Source organism: Lissotriton vulgaris, chromosome 8 (assembly GCF_964263255.1).
Source record: "Lissotriton vulgaris chromosome 8, aLisVul1.2, whole genome shotgun sequence".
NCBI classification, from domain to species: Eukaryota; Metazoa; Chordata; class Amphibia; order Caudata; family Salamandridae; genus Lissotriton; species Lissotriton vulgaris.
In genome coordinates, this window is record NC_141696.1 from 81,628,778 (window position 1) to 81,651,822 (window position 23,045).

The 23,045-nt window shown below is 44.3% G+C and overlaps 1 protein-coding gene across 2 annotated transcripts in view; it reads right to left on the reverse strand.

Moving 5' to 3' along the window:
• LOC147693450 (uncharacterized) overlaps positions 1–23,045 on the reverse strand; it is a 326,887-nt gene that overhangs the window by 181,889 nt on the left and 121,953 nt on the right. For both annotated transcript variants that reach the window (XM_086933731.1, XM_086933730.1), the window contains exon 5: positions 10,025–10,513. In XM_086933731.1, coding sequence (XP_086789857.1) covers positions 10,025–10,513 — 489 coding nt within the window. The remainder of the gene's footprint in view (positions 1–10,024; positions 10,514–23,045) is intronic.

Here is a 23,045-nt window from a genome sequence, read left to right on the forward strand (position 1 = left end):
ATATTGCAGGACATATCCTGGATCACTGTTACACCAACGTAGACTCTCTCAGCTACGACAATGCCATAAGGGTCCCCTGGTCTGATCACTCATTATTACTGTTTTCCATGCCCTCTCAGAAGCAAGCCGAACAGGCTACACTCGCGAAAAAGTTTTGTCAAGTCTGGTCCAAACTCCCAATAGAAACCTGGGACATTAACCTTAAGAACACCTCACCCACAATTTCCACTGACCCTCTGCAAGCGGATATGTCTTTCACTCAGTGGGTGGAGGCCTCCTTGGAACTTACCCTTCCTGAGATTGAATTATCTCATAGAAGTGGGAAGAATAAGAAGGCCTGGTACACGCCTGATCTGGAATTACTGAAGCTAACTTGCAAACAACAGGAAAGATAGTGGAGAAAACATTACTCTGAAAGTGATAAGGCCAACTATAAACTTGCTTTGAAAAAGTATAAAGAGGAGATTAAAACCACCCAATCCAACTACTTTCAGACAAAAATTAGTACAGCCGCCAACTCTCCAAGAGAACTTTTAAAAAATTTTAAATCCCTGGTCACCCCTCCTGCCCCCATTGAAGATCCAGGACTTGCACAAGTGTGATGTGAGGAACTGGCCAAATTCTTTTTCACTGAAGTAGCCACCATATATTCATCCTTCCACAACACTCCCATTGATTCTTCCCCTTTATCCCACATGGCGCTGCCCCAACTGAATGAATTCGATCCAATAGACCTTCCTACTACTCAGTGTCTTCTAGGTAATTTAAAATCAGGCTCCCCGAATGACCCTGCACCCCCTACCATATTAAAGATTGTATCAGACACTGTGGCCACAGTCATTCAGGAGGTGATTAATGCCTCTTTGACCTCAGGCCTGGTGCCGCCGACTTTGAAACAGGCTAAAGTTAAGGCCCTGTTGAAGAAACCTAACCTTAACCCGGAAGATTGGGCAAATTATCGCCCCATCTCCCTTCTGCCCACTATTAGTAAACTCACAGAGAAATATGTCAATTCTTTATTGGCCACTTTTCTGGAGGATAACAACCTCTTTCAAGTTACTCAGACAGGGTTTAGGAGAAATCAGGGCACAGAAACAGCTCTTATTGCAGTGGTTGAGGAAGCAAGGAAGATCGTACACAGTGGGAATCATGCGGCCATACTATTATTAGATCTAACCGCGGCCTTCGACACCGCGAACCTTTCCATTCTGCTCCACAGGCTGGAGGAAGTTGGTGTCTCGGGCCGCGCACTACAGTGGCTGCATTCCTTCCTGTCTGATAGGACTTTTGTGGTCTTTGAAAATGAGGCTTCCTCTCCCCAAATGTGTCTTAACTGCGGTGTACCCCAGGGTTTGTCCCTCAGCCCTACCTTATTTAACATTTATATGAGGCCTTTGGCTGAGGTGGTGCTTCCCTGGGGAGTACAACTTGTCACATACGCAGATGACACACAATTGATCATTTCCCTAACCATGCATGATGCCCCCTTTGAAAGCCTCTCCATTTGCCTCAATAGAGTTCGGGAATGGATGGATGAATCCTTCCTGAAACTTAATGGGGCAAAAACTGAGGTGATGATGCTGGGATACAAGGCACCTATTACAGTGGAGGAATGGTGGCCGGACAGTTTAGGCCAACCACCCAAGCCCAAGACCGAAAATCAAGAGCCTGGGGGTGTGGATGGACCCAGCTCTTAATTTCTCAGTACAGGCACGGAAGGTAGCTGCCACATGTTATGCACTCATGAGGCTTCTGAGGAAAATGATCATCCTCCTTCCTTTCGAAGCCAGAAGGATCCTAGTGCAGGCGTTGATCCTATCACACCTAGATTACTCTAATGCATTATATCTAGGTGCCCCCAAGGGACAAATTAAGATACTGCAGAAGGCTCAGAACTGCGCAGCGCGTATGTTGCTGAACGTCCCACGGAGAACATCTGCCAAACCCGCACTTCGTCAGCTACACTGGCTCCCAGTGCAACAGAGGATCGAATTTAAAACTCTGGTCACGGTCCATAAAGTAATCTACAAAACAGCACCCTCATTGATGCAATCATTATTCTGTCCGTACCTTCCTGGTCGGGAATTAAGATCCTCTAATAAAAATAACTTGACAATCCCTAAAATAAGGAGAGTGCGTATGGGTGGTCGACGCTTCTCCCTTCAGGCCTCAAGACTTTGGAACAATCTTCCACTCCACATCAGAATGGAAAGCAACCATCTTAGTTTCAGGAAGATGCTGAAAACTTTGCTGTTCGTCTAACTTTGGTAAATGAACGTTGTCTAGAGCGCTGGGATGTCTTCGGGTAGCCATGCGCGATATAAATACGTAATCATTCATTCATTCATTCTATATGAAGCGTCTGCCCATAGTGTGTAAGGGTGAACCTCTATCTAGGATAACCCAAGTTTCCTCATTAACATTTGAGAGGGGGGAGAAAGAAGCTTAAGAGGGGTTCATGCAGCTTCCATTAATTGTACTTTCATTTATCAAATGAAGAGTGAACCGCACCGGTCTTAATCCCTAGAGTGTTAGCCTGGAAACCCTCAACCAGTCATTACCAACAGTGGTGTATGAAAATATCCATTGGGGTGACTTATGGATAGCATCATCACTGGGTTCCACACCTGGGTACTCGCTTCGCCAGGTGAGCAGCTTCTCCATCGGGAGGGAAAGTATCTGGAAGACGATACTGGTGGGATCTGTGCCGTGAGAATACAATTACTTACTGTACCCTAACAAGCATTTGGAATGCAATCGGTCTTGCATTTATGTGTGACCTATTGCATTGTAAATGGTTGGCATCACGGACAACGGGGGGGTTTGAAGGCAAGCACAACGGGAGGGAGGGCGAGCGGGGGTGACGAGCAGGCATGGACAACGGGATGGAGGGTGGATGGGGTTGGGAAAAGGCATGGACAACGGGAGGGCGGGAGAAGGCACGGAAAACCGGTGGGAGGTCAGGTGGGGATAAGAATGCACGGACAACAGGAGGGAGGGCGGGTAAAGAAGGCACCAAAAGCATGTCGTGCCTGCAGTAGGAGAACCTCATTATTGAAAATAGTGCCCAAAGTCAAAATAACACGTACCATGTAACAACCGAAGTAAAGGGGACAGTCGCCATGGGAGGTGACAAATGAAGAGGAGGCGGTACTAAGGAGGGACTAACAAGCCTATTTACCAATCAGAAGGCAGCATTTAGGACAGACAATGACACAAGCCAATGGCATATATGGACGGAGATTGAGTGGGGCTTCTAGTCGCTACTCCATCTCAACAAGTCTTGCAGAGCAGCGTATGTGCGCTGGCTTTAGGCTCGACCTAAAAAGAGAATTTTAATGTGAAGATAGGGGTAAGATTAGGTGAATCAGGTAAGGTTGTTTGGGCGCATTACCAATCTGTAGCATCACATGCAAGTGGTTGACATGTTTCAGCTGTTTTACCCCTATGGGTCCTTGGCCTTCATCAGGAACTTTTGTTGGTCAGATCCCTTGTATGGCGGTTAATCAGCGTAGTATTAAGATAAGTTTACTTTACTTAAGCGTCTTTGTTGTTATTGCATAACAAACTTAACAGGTGTGCAGCCCAAGTTTCTGCCACCTAACGTTTTTACTTCAAGGAGATCCATTCACCTGGCTACGTCATCTGGCATCTGCTTTCGGGCGTGTTTCAGCTTGTCCTCCTCTAGTGGCAGATTATGTTGTAGTTGTCTGTGGATACTGTATATGTTGCATACATTTTATTCATTCACTCTCCGATAAAAATTGCTTTTAACGCCTTCCACTCATTTACCCTAATATTGGTTGACAACGGAGTTGTGTTTCACGTATGTGTTGATGGTTATTTTTAATTTCCGCTGAAATGCAGAGTCTTTTAGGGCTTTGGGTACAAGCAGCATGAGGCTATGCTATTGCGTATCAGAAGGGGAGAATGGTCAGAGCGGAACCTGCCCAGCACTGTGACACCTGAATTTTTGTCACCAAGCCAGAGACACCAACACCTGGTCCAATCTGCTATATGTTTTGGGACTGGCTGAGTAACACAGTATTCTCTGTACTCTGGGTGGAGAGCTTTCCAGATATCAACACAGCAGATAGTGTCCATGACTTCATCTAATGGTTCTGTAATTCAAGTTTTATTGGGAAGCCTAGGTGGATATGTATCCATATTACCATATTTAAAGCAATTAAAGTCACCTACCCATATCACCGGGACATCCATGTAAGGTGTTGTCAAGTCATAGAGGGTGGAAAATAAGCCTGATCATTTGCGTTTGGTGCATATGTGTCAACCAAACATATCTCAGCCCCTTTCTAGGAGTCTGTATATCACAATATATTTCCCCTTCACATCTGCTTCAAAGAAGCAAAGAAGAAAAGGGATCCAGGGTGCCATTCAGATGGACACTCCCTTGCTTAGGCAGACACATGGAGAGGAACATTTGACATCTCCATATTATCCAGACCTTCTCTTCCTCCTAATCAGTTTAGTATGCAAACTGATTAGAGTGACATCTTAGGCAAGTTTGCACCCAGTGTTGTTTTGCAAAGACATTAAGGTGACTGACATTCCTTGCTAACTCCTTTATAGTCCCACTCATTGTGGTATCTGAAAGAAACCGGCCCGATCGCCTGTCCTAGTCTACTGCAACTTGACCTTCCATGTGTAAGGAAATATGATAACCCCCACTTTTTCTATACTATGGAGGGGCCAATGCCCTGTGCACACTCTCAACGACAAATAGCATGACAGGCCAGCAGGTTGCAAGGTGTTTCTGATCTACTACTTTAGGAACTGCTCTGGGGTGACTCCCTTAACCAGCTCCAGAAACCCTTTGAATTGGAGATTGTTCTGGCCGTATCTTCCCTTCATTTCCTCATGTCTTTGTGGAATTTGTGTGAACTCTAAAAGAGAACTGTAATCTTCTGATCAGTCACTTCTGCAATGAGAGTGCCAGTAGAGTTCTTGTTGAACTTATGAAGGTCCACCATAGGAAGATACATCTCAATGGAGATGGAGTCAATTTTTTTCCAGTGTTTTTCTGGATTTGTCTATGGTTGACAGAATCTGAGCACCTGGGGGGTCCAGGGTTTTTACCGAACCCCAGGGGCCCACCACGCCCATCTGTGTCTTGGCATTTTTGGACCCTTCAGCATATTGTTTGATTCTTGCTTGCTGAGATGCATTTGAGGACCTGTCTCTTCCTATAATTGTGCACCATTTGTATTATTAGTCACTGGCCTGGAGAAGACGAGGCTTACCACCCCAGCATATGGCCTTTTTAATGCTGAGCAGAAACTGTAGCCCCTCATTCGTTTTGGATCAGGAGCACGCTCAGCATCAGTCAGAATCCAAATCCGCTGAGGGCCACACACTGTCCCAGTATGTCCTCCCACTCCATGTCATGCTACTGCCAGCCCATCAGTACAGTGAGCACCATATGCCCATAAGCCTGGGCTTTTTACTGCATATCCCCATTACAGGCTATTTCAATGGCTAGCAGGCACCATAGTTCCGCTTATATCTGGCTACAGGAATTCACTCCATGTGGCAGCCTGGATCCTTGAGGAGACCGTACACTGCCTAGCAGTACTTTGACCATAGTTGAACGTTTTATTGATTGCTATTCCGTGCCCTCGCCACTGAGACTCAATGCACAGTTGGCGAGAGGGAAAGCTGCCATCAACTCCCCAGCTCTATTCTTTGGGACTCAGCATCAGCTCAGAGGACCCTCCCCCACACCCACACCCCCCAAGGCCAGGGAGAATGGTGCACGCGCAATAAGCAGCTCTGTGCTCGTGGTTCAACTGAATGGTACTCCACCAAGGAATGTCACTGCACCCCACTGCAGGTTGGATCAGTGTTTGGCAAAGGCCTTGTTATGTTATGTTAAAAAGCCTTGTAAGGCGCACGTACACCAAACGGTGCTGGGGTCTGAAGGGTACTACTGCCTGAGTGGCTTACTCATATACCTGACGAAACAGCCAGGTCTTTAAGAGTTTCTTGAACTGGGCGTAAGAGGTTGGTGATCTGCTGTCCAGAGGCAGAGAATTCCAAAATTGGGAGGCTAGGACCGAAAATCTTAGTCCCCCAAATTTCTTGCCTTTGAAGGATGGGAAGACCTCGGGGTGATGATGAGGGGAGGGGGGAGGCTACACCACATGCCAACTTGTGGCTCTCTCAATAGGGGGTACTTTGCCCCCAAAACACTTACAGTTTCTGCTCTTGCTTATGTATCCTCACTACCGATAGCCAATGCTGTTTTCTCCTCAATGACTCCCCCATGCACAGCCAATGTGACTGATGCCGGATGGCTGGGGCGCTCCATCGCCTCCTTGCCTTTTGAGTCCCCGTAGGCCACACAAGGCTCCTACTAAGCTTGGTTCAATATCCGGGTCACCACAACTTCAGAGCTTGTACGGCCCATGGGCCTCTCCTTCACACCGTACGGAACAGGTGACCGTCCTCTTAGATCACCCGACCCAACCCAGCAACATCTGCAAGTTCTTAGCCAGCAGTGTGCCAAAGGCATCACAACAGTGTGTTCTGCTTTTTCTTGGGGACTGAGGGGTTAGTTCCACGTTGTGGACCTGAGAATTTTATCAGTCTATAGTGAGGGCCCTGGGAGTCAGGGCTAAATGTGTAATGCTCAACCATCATGCCACGTAGAGCCAGAAAATGTTTGTAGTTCTACATGTAAAATGTGAGAGACAGATCAAGTAGAAATAGCAGTGAAAAGTCTCCTTCCTTAGCGAACATCAAGACGTCATCTAATATAATGTAAATAGTAGATTTATATATCGCAGCTTATCGCCAGTGAAGGTATACAGGCGCTGTCAAAGGGCACGAGGAGATTAAATGATTTGCCCAAAATCACAGGATGTTGAGCTGACGCAAACCTGGATCCCGAGCTCATGAGTAGGCAGCTCTGGCCGCTATGCCACACCCTCTCCCTCTAATGACGAGACCTCATTCACACTAGACTGAAGTCTGAGTGATGAATATTTAGCCATTTATACAGGTCTACGAAAGTCTGTAGCCAACATGCATGGACTCTTTCTACAATAATGGACACCCGGGAGGCCAGATTAATAGTTTTCACGTATATAAGCACTTCAAATATCAATACAGCTAATGATGTGCGGAATCAAGAGCCAATTACATTCATTACTTTTTTAGGCAGCATTTAAGGCCCTTGTATGTGGTGCCATAGACTGCATGCACAGCCAGGAGCACACAAAACAAGCATTGGCTAAGCCATTAGGTCTTGATTATGAGAACAATTAACTATGATTTTTAGCCATGCTGTACAGCAGCATAGCTAAAAATAAATGTTTGAAATAGCGCTGTGATACACACAGCACTAATGCACTTCTTATTTAAAAAAATAAACAAACACATGGCGGAGTGGGGCAGAAGACAAGGCAACACAGGGATAGGAGGGAAGGATGTTGGTATGGGGCAGAAGACATGTGACAGATAAAGGGGAAGCACACAGACAACTGAGAGTAGGCGGGAGAGGCTGGGTAGGCAATCTGCCAATAGAGGGTGGGCAGGAGGTTCTGGTAAGGGAAATAAACAGCAGAGTGTGGGCAGGAGGGGCTTGGAGAAGCAAATGCACAACTAAGGGTAGGTGGTAGGCACTGGGGAAGCAAGCAGACAATGGAGAGTAGGTAAGAGGGGCTGGGGAAGCAAACTGTCAATGCAAGGGGGATGGAGCAGCAAGCTGACAACAGAAGAAGGGCGAGAGGTGAAGGGACAGGAAGATGACAACACAAGTTAGGCAGAAGGTACTGGGGATGCAGGCTGACAATGGACGGAGGGCAGGTGGGACTGGGGAAGCATGCTGGCAACACATAATAGAGCAGCAAGCTGACAACAGAGGGTGGGCAGGAGGGGATGGGCAAGCAAGCTGACAACACAGGGTGGGCAGCAGAGGATGGGGCAGCAAGCTGACAAGCCAGGGTATGCGGGAGGGGATGGGGTAGCAAGCTGACTATGGAGGGAGAGCGGACTACAAAGGGTGGGTGGAGAGAGATGGGGAAGCACATGGTCAACAGCTTTTTGGGAAAATGCATAGACAACCAAGGGTTGGCAGGAGGTGCTGGGGAAGCAAACAGACAACTGAAAGTGTTTGACTACATAGGGATTTGGGGCATTAAACGGCCACACTACTTTCCTTGATTTTGGGAACATTTAACAACTTGCTAGGTGCAAAGAACCGGAAGTTCAACCCCCTCAACTTCCAACAGGAAAAAATTCCCAATTCTAGACCAATCTATAATGGTTCAGCACCCTAAAAATTCATATAATCATCTTTTTAGAGTAAATGGTAATTCAAAAAAAGTTTCTTCAAATAATAAACATATTTATTACACGATTTTTCAGTACATAACATCAATTAGACACGTTAGATTTGGAACCCTTTACTAATTTTCTTCTTTTCATATTCCATTAAGAACCATAGCCAACGCGTTTCGTCCTCACGGACATCATTGGTTCGAAAAAATTCTGTGTACACAAGATATTCAATATTCAATTTTACAGTTCCAATCCCCTTGGTGGGGTCCTATAGTTGGAGGACCTACAATCAAAATTGTTAAATAGGCGCTTTAAACTCTGTGGATTTATCCTATTTACATTATTTTATTTTAGCTAAAGTAAATGTCATCACATTATTCAACTATTATGTTTTATAATTATTTCTTTTATTCTTTTTGTAAAAGCAGTATATTAATTATTTGTGGGCAACATAAGTCAAGACCCACATTATATCTCTCGCTGACATGCAGCAGTTCGCCGTATTGAGTTTACACAGAATGTTTTCGAACCTATGATGTGACACAATATTTACTGAGTCTTACTACCTGACTTAGAGGTATGAATTATAATCAATTTAACATATTTCGTTTCTGGACTCTAGAAATGATACAATTATGGGACAAACCAACAGGGCTCTTTTAGTAATATGTTTCTATTTCAAAAACGGGATTTGATTAGAGGTCAAGAGATTTTGTGATTGTGCTGAGTGTGTTTAACTCCATACTCATTGATAATAAGATATATTCTTTGTAAATGTCTGGGACAACCAGTGAACACTATAACATTGTTGATGGTGCACGTAAATGGATTGTCATTGTATATTTCAATCTAACTTGAAGAATATTGAGGTAAAAAATTATAATGTAATTTTGAATACACTAATGTACAATTGTATGATAGTAAAGTTTGACACAATTGGCGTCAGGTAGACTGTGTTTTTTTAGATTGATCAATGGTAGTTCTATGCTATTTTATAAATTATGTGATAGTTTTGTTTAGGATTACTTTTTGTACATATTGTAAATAAATGTTGTATTGATGAGGACGAAACGCATTGGCTACGGTTCTCAATGGAATACAAAAAGAAGAAAATGAATAAAGGATTTCAAATCTAGCATATCTAATAGATGTTATGTAATGAAAAAGCGTGTATTAAATATATTTATTATCTGAAGAAACTTTTTTGGAACTACCATTTACTCCAAAAAGATTACATGAATTTTCAGGGAGAGGAAGCAAACTGACAAGAGGGTAGTGGGTAACAAGAACGGCAAGGGAAGGTGGGCGGTGAAGAAGCAAGAACAGCAAGTGAGGGATAGAAAGAAAAAAGAACAAGGAGGGTGAAGAAGTACACAAGGGAGACATCTGTTAAACACACATACTCGTGTAGACTATTTAAAATAAAAGAAAAAATAATGCCTGGAAAATGAGCAGTTACGGGACACGTGTAATCGGTCCTTGCTTCAGGAAAGGAACAAACACAATTAGAGGAATTAAAGCCAACAGAAGCTGGCAAATAAGAAAACGTTAAATGACAATGGCAATGAAGCCAAGAAAGGGTAAGCATATGCTTGATCTTAGGCCAGACCTAAAAATGGCACTAAGACTGCATGCTATTTTTTTACACTGCCTCCTTTTTCCAACAACAAAACTACCTAAAATGTATTTCTTCCTTCCTGTGTACACCTGAATATTCACTCACCTATGGGCTTCTCGAGAATAGATTCACAAACGTGAGTCCGGTGACGCTTCCATTGAGAGACCCACCGAAAGGCCTTGCCACATTTCTGGCAGCAAAATGGCTTCTCCCCGGTATGAATGCGCTCATGGGCGATGCAGTGAGACTTGTGTCGGAAGTTCTTCCCACATCCATTGCAGATGAACTTTCCGCCTCTTCTGTACGCTTTTAATCCAGAAAATGCAGATAGGTCTTTGGGGAAGATAACTTCACTCTTTTGTGCTTTCTGTGGATCGTCCTGTAGTAGTTCCAATGTTTCCTTCTTGATAGACTGATCACTTCCAACACCTTCATAATCAAAGAACACATTCCACCCTTCTTTTGTTGCATCTTTGTCTGATGAGGCTGAAATGTGCGGGCGTTCTTGGTTTTGTCCAACCTTATGTGTAGAAATATCTCTGAATCGCAGAGATTCCGTACATTGATATTCTTTTACAGCATTGTCAATCAGACCTTCATCGGGGAAAAAGGAGAACATTTACTTTAAAAACACCATGGTTTAAAAAGACTAAATAAAAACAATAATAAGAATACCATCTGAAAATGTGTTATAGGCAATTAAAGTAATTGGAGAGTTTAGAGATTCACCGACATTTCTGAAATGAATCATTTACTGAATCATTTTTGTACAGGAAAAAAATACTCCTTCTGGAGAATTTTCTGTGGTTTAAACTCTGCAGCCTAAAGCTAAATTGTCCACAGAGAAATGTAATGAGCCCACACATAATTGGTTACTCATGTTTTTGTCATAATGGGTGGAAGAATAAGTTACTTACCTTCGGTAATGCCTTATCTGGTAAAGACAAGATGTAGCCACAGATTTCTTACCTTTGAATTATCCTCAGATGCCAGAGAAGATCCAAAAACTTTTCTACAGCAGTACCTCTGCGCATCAGAAAAGGGCGTCGAGCAACTTTGTAAAAACGTCAGCCACCAGATGTGACGTCAACAGAGTCGATATAAACCCTCCTCTGACATGCTGATGTCAGTTTCTTCACGACTACTTTACGTGCTAAAACATGGAGCAACATATATGAACTGCTATGGAAAAAGTGTGCCCAAAAATCTTCTTTTTGAAAAACATTTACATTAATTATTATTTCGTTTTAATCACAGAAAGGCCTGAGAGTGCATAGCACTGATCTGGAAGAAAAGGAGAATCGGTTCCGAGAGCAGGGTGGATGGATGGGTCGGTAAGGAATCTGCAGCTAGATCTTGACTACCAGACAAGGCATTACCGAAGGCAAAAAACGTATTCATCTGATAGAGGCGGCTAGCCACAGATTCCTTACCTTTGAATGAGATACACAAGCAATACCATCCTGGAAGAGGGTCTGCAAACCGATTCCACGAAAGACCCCCGACCAGGCTATCAGGTCTGTATATGAAAGAACAGGGACAGGCAGCTAGGAAGAGAGGTAAGGATGAAGACATCCCACCAGAAGCATCGTGGAGAACCCTGCACGGAACCAAATCCTCAACTGTGCAAAACCATTGTATCTAAAGTTTCGTTATGGTGTTCTACAAGTAAAGGCTAACACATCAAAATGGGCATGTAATAAGGGTCCTACAGGGAATGTCTTGTTAGAGAGTTGCGAACTGTGTGATATTGGGTCAAGGGAGGATGAGGCTCATGTTTATTCTTATGCCCAGCATATCTTCATATTAGGAAAAAGTGGCTAAAGCCTATTTGTCGCCTCTTAGGCTTCAGACACATTAAGGAAGCAGAAAGAGTGTTTAAAGGTGACACAACACAGACCATCGTATTCAGTTTAAGTCGATTCCTCCTTGCAGTGGCAATAGTACGAAGAAGGTGAGGTCTAAAATTGTAATTGTATTTACTTGCCCAGTAAGGATGCAATATTAGTCACTTCAACAATTTTGAAGGAAAAAGGTTATGTGTTGAGTGGCGGGCTCAGTATCGAAGAATCATTGATACATTCTAGTTCGCTATATGTAATGGATGTAATACCCTCTAAATTGTACATGATTTTATAGGTTTTTTAAAATTCTAGCGATATTAATTATTACCAGCACCTGGCACTTATTATTATCATTATTTATTACCCCAAACTTTTTAATATTGCATTCTTGCTTGCACTATATAAATTTGGATGGACCAACTCTAATAGTGTGCTTGTAACTGAAAATGTCTGGCACTACCCTCTCTTTTTAGAGAAATTATTGTATTGATGTCCATGGCTTTCTATGATCTGTTTTTATTTGGAAATTGATATTGTTTGAGCATGGTGGTTGTTTTTAAGAGATTGTATTGTTTTTATGCTTATGACTCTTTTATGGTTTGTTTTAACCGAAATAAAGATTTGTATTGAAAAAACATGTGAAAGACACCAAGGCAGAAGAATACAACGATTTGGAAAGAACACTCCCTTGAATGTGAACCACGCCAAGAGAACAGGACGGAAGGCCAAGGACAACAGCTAAAATTACTGAGACAGAGCTCTCAGCGGTAGAAGCAAGCAATAAAGAGAGCACAAACCAATAGTCAAAGAAATGCATGGTGAGGAAGAACAACAATCCGGGACCAGATACCACGCTGGGAGGGGTGAGGTGGGGGAGGGGTCGGGGGGGGGGGAGTATGGCAAATCAACGAACATGCAAAGGTCTATCCATGACAAGAGGAAAAGCTCAAGAATGCCAGGAAAAACACACTCCGTCCAAGAGAGGAGGTAGGAGAACATAAATAACTAGAAAAATACCTAATAAAACAAGCATTTGCAATGCAATAGGTCTCGCATTAGGAAAGTTTGAGCTATTGGTATTGTAAATGACAATTTTTGTATTTATGTTTTGTTTTTGAAAACAGCGAAATTAATAGCTTTGTCATTTACAATGCCAATAGTTATAACTTTCGCAAATGTGACACCTATAGCATTTGTAATGCAATATGTGTTGTATTTACGTGACTTACAAAAATATCGGAACCAAAATATCGATGCCAAAAATATCGGATTCCTATCCCTAACAAGGTAAGTACAAATATATCGAAAAAAATATATAGAATGACAAAAATATCGTTTTTTGTAAAATATCGTTTTTTTAATATAAAATAATTATGTAATATTAACAAAAATATACTTATAAATGTAATAAACATATTTAAAAATGTACTATAATAGTTTAAATTAATACATAATTTAATAAAAATTAATATTAATAAATATATAATACATAATATTTTTTTCATTAATAATAACTAAATTATTTTCATAAAGAAATAATAATATAATAAATTACTAATACATTTATATACATTAAATAATCATATAAATAACAATTAATATCAACATAAAATTAATACAAAACCAAAATACATTTTAGATAGCGTATGAGTAAAAATTACTATTCCCACTCCAGAGAGTGCGACAGTAGGGAAAGTGTTGGATAGCGTAGGGGTAAAAATTACTATTCCCACACCAGAGAGTGCAACAGTAGGGAAAGTGTTGGATAGCGTAGGGGTAACAATTACTATTCCCACTCCAGAGAATGCAACAGTATACCCATAACCCGCTACAGAACATATTTATCAATTATTCAATTAATTAAAATTAAATTAAAAAATCTCTATTAATTAATAAATCCTAATTATTAAATATTTTAACATAATTAAATTACTTCCCACACTATTCCCCTATAAAACCATAACCCGCATCAGAACATATTTATCAATTAATCAATTAATTAAAAATTATTAAAAATTATTCTCAATTAATTAATAATGCCTACTAATTAATAATTAATTTAACATAATTAAATTACTTCCCACCCTGTTCCCCTATAAACCCATAACCCGCTACAGAACATATTTATCAATTAATCAATTAATTAAAATTAATCAAAATGTATTCTCAATTAATTAATTAATATTTCATACTAATTAATAATTAATTTAACATAATTAAATTACTTCCCACCTTATTCCCCTATAAACCCATAACCCACTACAGAACATATTTATCAATTAATGAATTAATTAAAATTAATTAAATATTATTCTCAATTAATTAATTAATAAGTCCTGCTAATTAATAATAATTTAACATAATTAAATTACTTCCCACCCTATTCCCCTATAAACCCATAACCCGCTACAGAACATATTTATCAATTAATCAATTAATTAAAATGAATGAAAAATTATTCTCAATTAATTAATAATTCCTACTAATTAATAATTAATTTAACATAATTAAATTACTTCCCACCCTATTCCCCTATAAACCCACAACCCGCTACAGTACTAAAACACAACTTTTAATTAAATTACATTAAAAATACATGATAAAACATAATAAATACTATATAATATACACTAAATTTATTTAAAAATCGATATTAGTAACATCAAATTTATTTACTTCGATATTACTGACATCGATATTTAAAACTTCGATATTACTAATATCGATATTAAAAGTGTCGATATTACTTACCTTCTATATTATGTCCCTTCGATATTTAAACTTCGATATAATTGAATATCGAAATTTAAAACTCAATATTTTGTCTGTGTACCGTGACTTACATGTATTGATATTACAAATAACAATGGCTTTTATTTTTTTTAATAATGAATACTTAAATAAAAGTTATTGTAATTTATAATGGCAATAGCTTAGACTTTTGTAAATAACTTATGTGAAGATTATGTTCAATGTATTTTATTGTGACGAAAAATCCAAGAACAGAAGTGAAATATTAACATCTTTTTGTTACATTTGTAATAAAGCTTGAAACAATGAGAGAACATATTTGAACCAGTTGTTGTTGAATGGTTGCACAGATTAATGCTGTGGTGGCGCCGAGTGATGTTGTGATGGCGAACGAGTGATGCTGTGGCGTTCAGTGAGGCCGACGATACACAGAGTACTGGGGATGTAGCACCTTGTGGGGGTTGTATAGTGCTGGAGGGATCGAGCCGGATGTCGCACGGAGGCAGGAGCCTGTCTTCGGGATTCTCTCGTTGCTGAGAGTGCTGCAGGAGTGAGGCGGTGCGGGGCAGTGTGCGGGCCCCCGCTCGGCAGGAGATGTGCGGGGGAGGGCGCATCCTGCATCAAGTGGTTTGGGCAGCATTAGTGAACGAGTAGGAAAAGGTGGCAGGGGGGCTAAGTACAAAGTGGAGGGGGTGATTAGCCAACAAGGGGAGAGGGGGGGGAGTATCACCTGTGAGTCTATTTGTGCTCCTTGGTTCAGAGAGGTCTGGCGTGCCCCAGGGGAAGGTGCCAGACTGGAGGCCAGGGGGTCACTGCGGGCGCAGAGTACGGTGCATGGATGGTGGTGTAGGCAGGTAAGGGAGGGCAAAAAAAGAAGGCTGAGCAACGGCGGTTTGGGTGCTAGGGATAGTAGAGGGAGGGCGATGGCGTTTGGCTCAGAGCGCCTGCTTGTGCGGGGGGGAGGGGGAGAGTAAAAAATAAATCATTAAATAAAGTTTCTTCCGTATAGCGGAACAGGCGAGTTGCAGGCTGTGCTGGGATGGGCGGAGGTCGGAATTAAGAGAGGAGACGGACACTTCTTCACAGCTGGACCGGTCTGTGTAGTTCCGCTCTTTTCATGCCCTAAGAGCCCGTTATAGCGCCTTCATTGCATAAGGAGCAGGAGATGGTAGAGCAGCAAGAAGGGGGTTGTAGGTGAACGCCAGCTGCGGGAATAGGGCAATATTTATTTATTTATGTCCCTTTGGGCCGGCAGTCCTGGTCAGCTTTGGGCAAAGCTGTGGCCTGAGGTCCGGATAGCCCGTCAATTGCTGGCTAATAATGGGGGCGTAGCATGAAGTGCTGCCCCGCCCCCTCAACATTGGGGTTTGTTGCGGTTTGGTAATGCCCCGGCGTTTTGATAAATAAATAATAAATAAATAAATGGTATGGTACAGCCTTTATGAGCCGACAATATCGGAGCCTGCCATAGGATGCTTCTCCTCCAGACTCCCAGTCATGCTGCTAACCCTCGGCTCCCATTGGGCCTGGTTCCCGCCTCTATTCTGTTACTGCTCGCTGGATGGAAGTTTCTCAATATTCTTGCTCCCGGAAGCCCTGCTTGAGTTTGTCGGCGGAATTGCTGAGAGGCATCTACAAGATGTTGCTGCCCGGTGAGGGTTCTGCCCACGTGCTGCACAATGCACCGCCGCGACCCAGGAAGCCGGCAATCTTGTGCAGAGCCAGGAGGTGGAAGGATAGAAGGCTGCATACGAGGTGTGTAAAAAAAAATATATATATATAGGTGTGTGACTGTGTTAGAAAAGTTTGTGAGGGGTGCAAAGGCAGCGCGGCGTAGTACAACCCCTGTTTAAAAAGAACACCTTTGTAAGCTGCTGGGATGCTTTCCACCCAGCCGGCACTTGAAGGTCAAGGAGCGCTCTATACTAAACACATAAGGTAAAGCTGGGTTATGAGAGTAGTAGTATATTGCTGTGAGAGATACCACAACGAGCTGACAGTCTTAGGGTACTAGACGCTGAACATCTGTAAGAAAGGGGATCACATAAACATAAGCCGAGAATAAAGGCTAGAACGGGTGGGCGTGTAATGAGAGTACCCTACAAAACAAGCAATGTCCTGAGAAAATGATGGGGGCCTGAAGCAGTGGAGTGGGAGAGGTGAGGGGGGAGCCACGGGGAGATTAAGGGACAGAAGGCAAGCAGATGAAGCAACAGGGGCACGGCCTGGCGGACGTGAATAAGTGAAGTGAATAATTAGGGGAGGAGAACTTGCAGGCTGATAGGCATAAGGCTCAGGCAAGCTCGTGCAGGAGGCGTGCACTTCCCAAAATCCGCTTTTGGGGAGAGCCATTGGCCTTAAGTAGTGATTTAGCTGCATTACGGCTCTTTTTCCTATTCCTGCGGAAACAAGCAATGTCCTGAGCAAATGGTGGGGGCCTGAAGCAGTGAAGTGGGAGAGGTGAGGGGGGAGATTAAGGGACAGAAGGCAAGCAGATGAAGCGACAGGGGCACGGCCTGGCGGCCGTGAAGTGCAGGCGGGGGGCGCGAAGCAGAGCCTTTGAAGAGCCAGAGTCACGGCCTGCGGCAGTGAATAAGTGAAGTGAAAAATTAGGGGAGGAGAACTGGCAGGCTGATAGGCAGAAGGCTCAGGCAAGCTCGTGCACGAGGCGTGCACTTCCCAAAATCCGCTTTTGGGGAGTGCACGAGGCGTGCACTTCCCAAAATCCGCTTTTGGGGAGAGCCCTTGGACTTAAATAGTGGTTTAGCTGCATTAGGGCTCTTTTTCCTATTCCTGCGGAATAGGAAAGGGGCGAGCCCTAAAAAGTCATACATATATATATACTACTCTGTCAGCACGTTTTGATGGCGTGCAACCAAAACGCCACTGTTATTATATGTATGTTGTTATCCTTTCCAAAAGTGGTATGCTTTGGGAGGTGGCTCAATTGGGCATTAGATATTGGTATATAATTTGCCATATCCAAAACGCATCTGACGTCAAAGTGTGACTTTTTGCTGCCTAGCCGACTAAAACTTAAGCACTTGGAGTGCTGTTTCGTGATTTAAGGTTTACAGAAGTTTCAGTATTTTAAATGCCTGGGCGTTCCTCGAGCACTCTCAGTGTTTTGGTTGCGCGCCATCAATACACGCAGAAGCGAGTAATTGAATGTTGGCATGCCCCCGCTCAGAAGAAGAACGAGGAGAGTGCACTGTGTATGGGATCAGGGGGGTTCCTCAGCAGTGTCACAAGCCTCTAGTCTAGACGATTGGAGTGACAAGCGGGTGTTGGCGTATTAGGAAACCACATTCGCTGCGGTTCCTATATTCGGAGAGAGTCTGCTGAACACGGAGCGTGTTCCACGTGCCATTTCGGCTTAATTATGGCAGAAGAAGAAATCCAGGCGAGGCTAGTGTCGGGCAAAGGGATGTTCAGTGATGAACCTAGTATAAGAGAGGATGCATCTACATCACAAACAACTGAAACTGCAAGCAATGTATCGTATCTGTCACTGTGTAACAAACTAGAGAGACTCACGAAAACTGAAATATCCAAGTTGTGGGAAGTGCAGTCACTTAAAAGATATGTCGAAGTAGGGAGAGTTCCCAGAGGCTTGAGAATAATGCTAACACTAACTTATGAGAATCCCCAGCCTGAATTAATAAAAGAATGGGCGGACTTAAATGCAGAAAGTTCAATGAAAATGATTCTACTTCTAATCAAATACGCATCCAGTGACAGAGAGAAGGTTATGATACAGATTAAAGAAGGCAATGAGCAAATACAGGCCCATAATGACAAGGATGGAGTCAGTAAATATCTTAAAGACATGAAGATTCGCATACAAAAATGAATATATAACGGCAAGGAAAGCTTACAAATTCCAAAGGGACAAGAAAGATTACGAGAATGGAAGCATCTATAAATTTGCAAGAAAATTTGACAACATAAGGAGACAACGTGCCAAAATCAGTAACAAAATAAGACAATAAGACAAGACATCTCTGTCAGTGATATTAGTTCGGACACAGGATCCGAATCAGACCACAAAGGTACATCTGATATGAGAGGACCTATCACTACAATTCAAGAGGAATTCCGTTTTTTAAGGCTTGGCCAGTTCACAAACCACAGACCTCAAAAACAACAAGCATTTGCAATGCAATAGGTCTTGCATTAGGAAAGTGTGAGCTATTGGTATTGTAAATGACACAATTTTTTAATATGTGTTGGCTTTGAAAATATATAAATTAATAGCATTGTTATTCACAAAGCCAATAGCTTATACTTTCCGAATGCGAGTCTTATTGGCTATGGCAATGCTTATTGGTAGCAAGCAAGGACAGTGCTGTTGTGGTGTTGAGTGATGATGGGGTTGGGCTGAGTTATGTGGTGGTGTATTACAGTGATGTGGTGGTGTCCCCGAGTGATGTAGTGGTGTCCCAGAGTGATGTGGTGGTGTCCCAGAGTGATGTGGTGGTGTCCCAGAGTGATGTGGTGGTGTCCCCGAGTGATGCGGTGGTGTCCCCGAGTGATGCGGTGGTGTCCCCGAGTGATGTGGTGGTGTCCCCGAGTGATGTGTTGGTGTCCCAGAGTGATGTAGTGGTGTTCCTGAGTGATGTGGTGGTGTCTCTGGGTGATGTGGTGGTGTCCCTGTGTGATGTGGTGGTGCCCCTGAGTGATGTGGTGGTGGTGTTACTGAGTGATGTGCTGGTGTCCCTGAGTGATGTATTGGTGTCCCTGAGTGATGTATTGGTGTCCCTGAGTGATGTGGTGGTTCAAGTTCAAGAATTTGTTTAGCGCACTACTCACCCAGAGGGTCTCAAGGCGCTTGGGGAGGGGGTGCATTATTTATCGAACAGCCAGGTTTTAAGTTCCTTTCTGAAGGAGATGTGGTTCTGTGTAAGGCGGAGGTGAGTAGGGAGAGAATTCCAGGTCTTGGCCGCCAAGTAGGAGAAAGATCTTCCTCCCATGGTGGATCTGTGGATGCGCGGGCCTGCGGCGAGGGCTTGATTGGAGGATATTAGTTGGCGGGTGGGTGTGTAGAACGACAGTCGTGTGTTGAGGCATTCGGGTCCTAGTTTGTAAAGGGCCTTGTGTGCGTGGGTGAGGAGATGGAATGTTATTCTCTTATTGACGGGAAGCCTGTGGAGGTCTTTCAGGTGACTGGTAATGTGAGCTTGGCGAGGGATGTCAAATATGAGTCTGGCTGATGCGTTTTGGATGCGTTGGAGTTTTTTCTGTAATTTGGCTGTGGTACCAGCGTAGAGGGTGTTTCCATAGTCCAGTCGGCTAGTGACCAGTGCATGGGTGACAGTCTTTCTTGTTTCGGTGGGGATCCAACGAAAGATTTTCTTGAGCATACGAAGTAAGTTGAAGCAAGAGGATGAGACGGCGTTGACTTGTCTGGTCATCGAGAGGGAGGAGTCTAGGATGAAGCCTAGGTTATGAGCGTGGTCTTTGGGTATGGGTGCCGTGCCCAAGGCCGATGGGCACCATGAGTCGTTCCAGGCAGAGGGGATGATCCTAGGATGAGGACTTCCGTTTTGTCTGAGTTAAGTTTTAGGCGGCTGATTTTCATCCATTCGGCTACTTCTTTCATGCCTTCGTGAAGATTGGTTTTGGCGGTGGTAGGGTCTTTGGTGAGGGAAAGGATCAGCTGGGTGTCGTCAGCGTAAGAGATGATGTTAAGGTTGTGTTGTCGCGCGGTGGATGCGAGGGGACTCATGTAAATGTTGAAGAGAGTGGGGCTGAGTGATGATCCTTGTGGTACTCCGCAGATGACTTCGGTGGCTTCTGATTTGAATGGGGGAGTCGGACTCTCTCACAAGATGATCCAGTCTAAGGCTTTTCCTTGTATGCCGATGTTGCTGAGGCGTTGTATGAGGTTGCTATGGCAGACTGTGTTCAGGCGGCGGAGAGGTCGAGTAGGATGAGGGCAACTATTTCTCCGTTATCCAGAAGCGTTCGGATGTCGTCTGTCGCTGCAATGAGGGCGGTTTCGGTGCTGTGTTTGGCTCGGAAGCCGGACGTCGAGAGAGTTGTTGGATTCAAGGAAGGCGGCGAGCTGGCTATTGACGGCTTTCTCAATTACTTTGGCAGGGAATGGGAGGAGGGAGATGGGACGGTAGTTCTTAAGTTCAGAGGGGTCTGCTGTGGGTTTCTTCAGGAGGGCGCTGAGTTCGGCGTGTTTCCAGCTTTCTGGGAAGGTAGCGGAGTTGAAGGAGCAGTTGATGACATCACGGAGATGGGGGGGCGATGATGGAGTCTGCTTTGTTGAAGATGTGGTGGGGACAGGGGTCGGTTGGCGAGCCTGAATGGATGGAGTTGATTAGGCGGATTGTGTCTTCAGTGGTGATTGGGTTCCAGGCGCTAAGGTTGTTAGAGGGCGGTTTGGGTTCGGAGGTGGGTGGAGTGGACTGTTCATTGGAAATGTTCTCAAAGCTGTTATGTATGTCGGCTATTTTGTTGTAGAAGAAAGAGGATAACGAATCGCAGAGGTCTTGGGAGGGAGTAATGTCGTTTGAGGCTGCGGTGGGGTTGGTAAATTCTTTGACGATGTTGAATAGTTCCTTGCTGTTATGGGCGTTGTTGTCGAGTCGATCCTTGAATGCTGATTTCTTGGTGGATCGGATCAGTTGGTGGTGTTTGCGGGTGGCGTTCTTGAAGGTGGTCAGGTTGTAATTGGTTGGCTTTTTTCTCCATGTTTTCTCGAGAGTACGGCATAGTTTCTTGGATTTCTTAAGGTCATCGTTGAACCAGGGGGCCTTTTTGCTACCCTGTTTGGTTTGGTGGTTTTTCAAGGGTGCTAATTCGTCAACGCTGTGAGTGATCCATTGTATGAGATTGGTGGCAGCTTGGTTTGGGTCGATGAGAGGGCGGGAGGGTTTTGTTTGAGCGATGTGAGGAGTTGGTCGGTGTTGATTTTGTTCCAGTTTCTTCGCGGAATCGGTTGTGGGGGGTTGTGGGTCGAGGTGGTTTTGTAGCTGAAGTGAACACAGCTGTGGTCCGTCCAATGGAGAGTTGTGGTGTGATCGAAGGAGATGTGCTTGCTGGAGGTGAAGATTGGGTCGAGCGTATGTCCGGCTACATGGGTGGGAGTGTCAACAAGTTGTTTGTGTCCGAGGTTTGCCAGGTTGTCTAGGAGGGTGGTGGTGTTGCTGTCGTTTTTATTTTCCAGGTGGAAGTTGAGGTCTCCCAGTAGAATGTAGTTCTTGGAGGTGCGGGCATGTAGGCTGATGAAGTCAGTGATGTCTTCGTTGAATTGTGTGCGGGTTCCTGGTGGTCTGTAGATGAGGGTGCCTCTAAGTGTGGTCCTGGGGTCGGTGTGGATCTGGAAGTGAAGGTGTTCGGCAGTCGCAAGGTTATCGTCGGAGCTGGTTGTGATTCGAATGGTGTTCTTGTGGACGATGGCGATGCCTCCTCCTGTTTGGTTAGTGCGGTCTTTACGGATGATCTTGAAGGTGTCCGGGATGGCTATGGCGATGTCGGGGGCTGATGATGCGTTCATCCAGGTTTCTGTAAGGAATGCGACGTCCGGTGATGCAGTATCGAGTAGGTCCCAGAGTTCAGTGGCGTGTCTGTGGACCGCGCGGGTATTCAGCAGGATGCATTTCAGGTGGTTAGAGCTAGAGTTGTGTTTTGAGGGGGGGGATTTGGCATGGGTTCTGATGCAGGCGAACTTGCAGGATAGGCAGGCGAATGGTCCGTGAATTAGTCCTGGGGTAGCCACGTAGCAGTGTGATGTGCTTCCAGGGTTAAGGGAAAGGAGGGTGGCGGCGTCATACGTAATGCGGGAGGAGTGGGTTATGCGAGAACCAGGGGTTCTGGCGCTAGGCGCGGTCCAGGCGCGGACGGGCGTAGACGGGCTTACCTTTGGCGCACCTTCGGCGCGCTTAGGGCGCGTCCGCTGCGCGTGAACGCTGCGCGGAAATGCATCTGTCATATGTGGATAGTGGAGGGGGAGGGGCGAGGGAGGAGCAGCTGGGAGGCGGGTGCGTGGAGGATATCCGGCCAGGGGGGCACAACAACAACAACAAAAATGGCTGCAAGCCAAACACCGAACCAGGATTGGGGTAAAGACCCAGTGGGCGCAATGCAAGTGGCACAGGCACAGACGATCTAAACAGGACTACACAATTAGAATATTATCAAAGCGCTACGATTGAAATTCAATTGGCAATTATGAGGCAAACGGGTAATTTAGCGGTATAATGTACTTTAGCCGATATTTAAACTAAACAGGTAATCTAGCGCTGAGATCTCTTCTAGTGTTCAGCCAGGCAAAAGCGAGTCAAGCAGTGTAGCGCTACGATACCAGATGGTGGGTTGAGTGGAGCTGGGAGCAGCGTGAGGGAGCGGCTGCTTCTGATGGGAATCAGGGTGGTGCCCCTGAGTGATGTGGTGGTGTTCCTGAGTGATGTGGTGGTGTTCCTGAGTGATGTGGTGGTGTCCCGAGTGATGTGGTGGTGTCCCCGAGTGATGTGGTGGTGTGCCCGAGTGATGTGGTGGTGTCCCCGAGTGATGTGGTG